The sequence below is a fragment of the Notolepis coatsorum genome, assembly GCF_963971535.1.
Source record: "Notolepis coatsorum genome assembly, chromosome: 1".
Taxonomy (NCBI): Eukaryota; Metazoa; Chordata; class Actinopteri; order Aulopiformes; family Paralepididae; genus Notolepis; species Notolepis coatsorum.
This window is the reverse complement of record NC_140165.1, coordinates 33,029,982-33,032,481: the sequence shown is the minus strand read 5'-3', so window position 1 is coordinate 33,032,481 and position 2,500 is coordinate 33,029,982. Positions and strand designations below refer to the sequence as shown.

General features: G+C 43.0%; 1 protein-coding gene across 1 annotated transcript in view; it reads left to right on the top strand.

Moving 5' to 3' along the window:
- The window catches only part of LOC311229276 (uncharacterized protein), a gene marked incomplete at its 5' end in the record, with an annotated part of 145,380 nt that overhangs the window by 81,574 nt on the left and 61,306 nt on the right, over positions 1–2,500 (top strand). Inside the window, 1 exon segment of the mRNA XM_084315344.1 lies at positions 1,223–1,346. Within this exon segment, the coding sequence (XP_084171470.1) occupies positions 1,223–1,346 (124 nt within the window).

The window sequence follows — 2,500 nt, the reverse complement described above, 5'->3', positions numbered from 1 at the left end:
GTAGCAGTGGAACGACACACCGTGCCGGCCGATGATGCGGCCGAGGGGGAGCATGTACAGGGTGAACAGCAGGGGACCGAGGACGGATCCCTGGGGGACACCGCAGGTGACAGGGTGGTTGGAGGATGTTTTCTATCTCATTGAACATTTAAAAGCCATTTTTTTTTTTTACAAACATTTTTAGTATTACCAAGTCAACTTGTGTTCTTAAAACAATGACAATAAACATAGTTTTATTAGGTTGAAATAATGTGGTTGTGTACTTATTTTTCTGTTAACTTATTATGGATTGAAAACTGAAAACCTTAATGCACAGTAACTGAACTCAATATTTTTAAGTTCTGGTAACTTATTATTATTATTTTTTTTACAGTGTAGTCTTGCGATCAATCAAAACTTATTTACACGATATACCTCACATTCACCCTCCATTCACATCCTGGTGTTCTCCATTAGGCCTGTAGGTGAAGCTATGACAGCACACGTACAGTACACACACGATGTGTCCAAAAATGAATGGGCAAATGTGAGTGAAATGGTCGCACTGTATGCAGCTGTTTGTCTGCATTGCATCCCCCCCCCCCCCCCCCCCAACTCAGATTTAGGGTTGATACAACCATCATAATAATATTGTTAATAATAACAATAACAATAATGATGTAATAATGTAGAGTGTCTACGTTAATGTGTGTGTGTGTGTGTGTGTGTGTGTGTGTGTGTGTGTGTGTGTGTGTGTGTGTGTGTGTGTGTGTGTGTGTATGAGAGAGTGTCTACGTTAATGTGTGTGTGTCTGTGTGCATGCAAGAGCATTTCTGGGCTAACGTATGCATGTGTATGTACTAGTGTGTGTTTGCGTGCAAGAGAGAGTGCGGGGAGCATGTTTGTGTGAGTGTCTGTGCATGAGCATGTTTGCGTGAGTGTGTGTGTGTGCATGGGCATGTACGTGAGTGAGTGTGTGTGTGTGCATGAGCATGTTTGCATGAGTGTGTGTGTGTGTGTGTGTGTGCATGAGCATGTTTGTGTGAGTGTGTGTGTGTGTGTGGGCATGTTTGCGTGAGTGTGTGTGTGTGTGTGTGCGTGTGCATGAGCATGTTTGCGTGAGTTTGTGTGTGTGTGCATGTGTGTGTGTGCGTGGGCATGTTTGCGCTAACATATACGTTGTCCAGTCGCTCCCAAAGCGGTTGTTGTGGTCGGTGACCCTGGTTCTGTCCCGTCCCGCCAGGCGCCGTGGCCAGCACTGAGGTGAAGATGAGGCTGCAGGAGTTTGTCCTGAACAAGAAGAAGGCACTGGCCCAGAGGAGCCTCAACCAGGGAGGCCTCCCCAACGACGCCCCCTACTGGTACAGGTAAGGAACTCCCTCAGTTTCTTTTTTATCTGACCTTTTACACCAGTTAAGTGTTACTGAATTACACAGACACACACACACACCACGCACACACGCACGCCCACGCACGGCACGCACGACACACACACACACACACACACATCCTCCTTGTTTTCTAGAGGTGAATTTGCGGCGACCTGAGACTGAACCCCCCCACCCCCCAGATTTTGACTGTTATGATGCACAAATTCAATTAAATATGTGCCAACATCCTGGTGGCTGATATGGCTTGAATGACAGCTCTGCAGAAGAATTCATAACTACACAGAGCGCCTGAGGCAGACAGTAAATGATACGCGGGTGTTCAAACGGTCCTTCATTGCTTGGCTAATCTAACAAGGTAAAAAATAATGAACCGAACTGCGAGAGCGGCTACTCTGCAACCCTTTCAACAATCTCTCATCAAACACGCTGTCGAGGCAAAGCGAGGATGGAAGGGACAGTGTGTCTGTTCAAAATGCACCGCAAAGCCAGTTCTGAGACGTCGCTTCATATGGGATTAATATGATCAGGGGACTTCTGTCTTCACAGAATACAGCGGGTGGATTACTGTTTACAGACGTGGGTGGATTCACCTGGGATTAAAAACACACTAATGACGTCAGTGAGTGAGTTAGGCTGGGCGATTAATCGATTTTATCGATTAATTCGAATTAATGATTTAGGACGATTTTCAAAAATTTAAATAGATTTTCAAAAATGACAATCGATTTTCAAAAATGAAAAGCGATTTAAAAAAAAATTAAGTGAAGATTGGTGAAAGTTAGGTTTGCACTTTAATCCCAATAGGGAAATTCATCTTGGTTTGATAATTTCTGTGTCAAATAAAAACAAAGCTTCCTTGGCGTTTCTAGTTTTTAAGAGAAAAAAATCCATTAAAATCGTAAAATCGGATGTGGTGTGAAGAAAGAAATTTGAGATTTTATTTATTTAATATTACACATCAATGCATGCAGTCTCCTCCCTCATTATCTCTCTCCTCTCTCTCTTTCCACACACACTCCATATAAATATATATACTGTATATGTATGAATATACCTGCATATATTCCTGTTTACATACCTTTATACATACCCACTCTGTGCACTATACATGCTGTATATACTTGATCTAT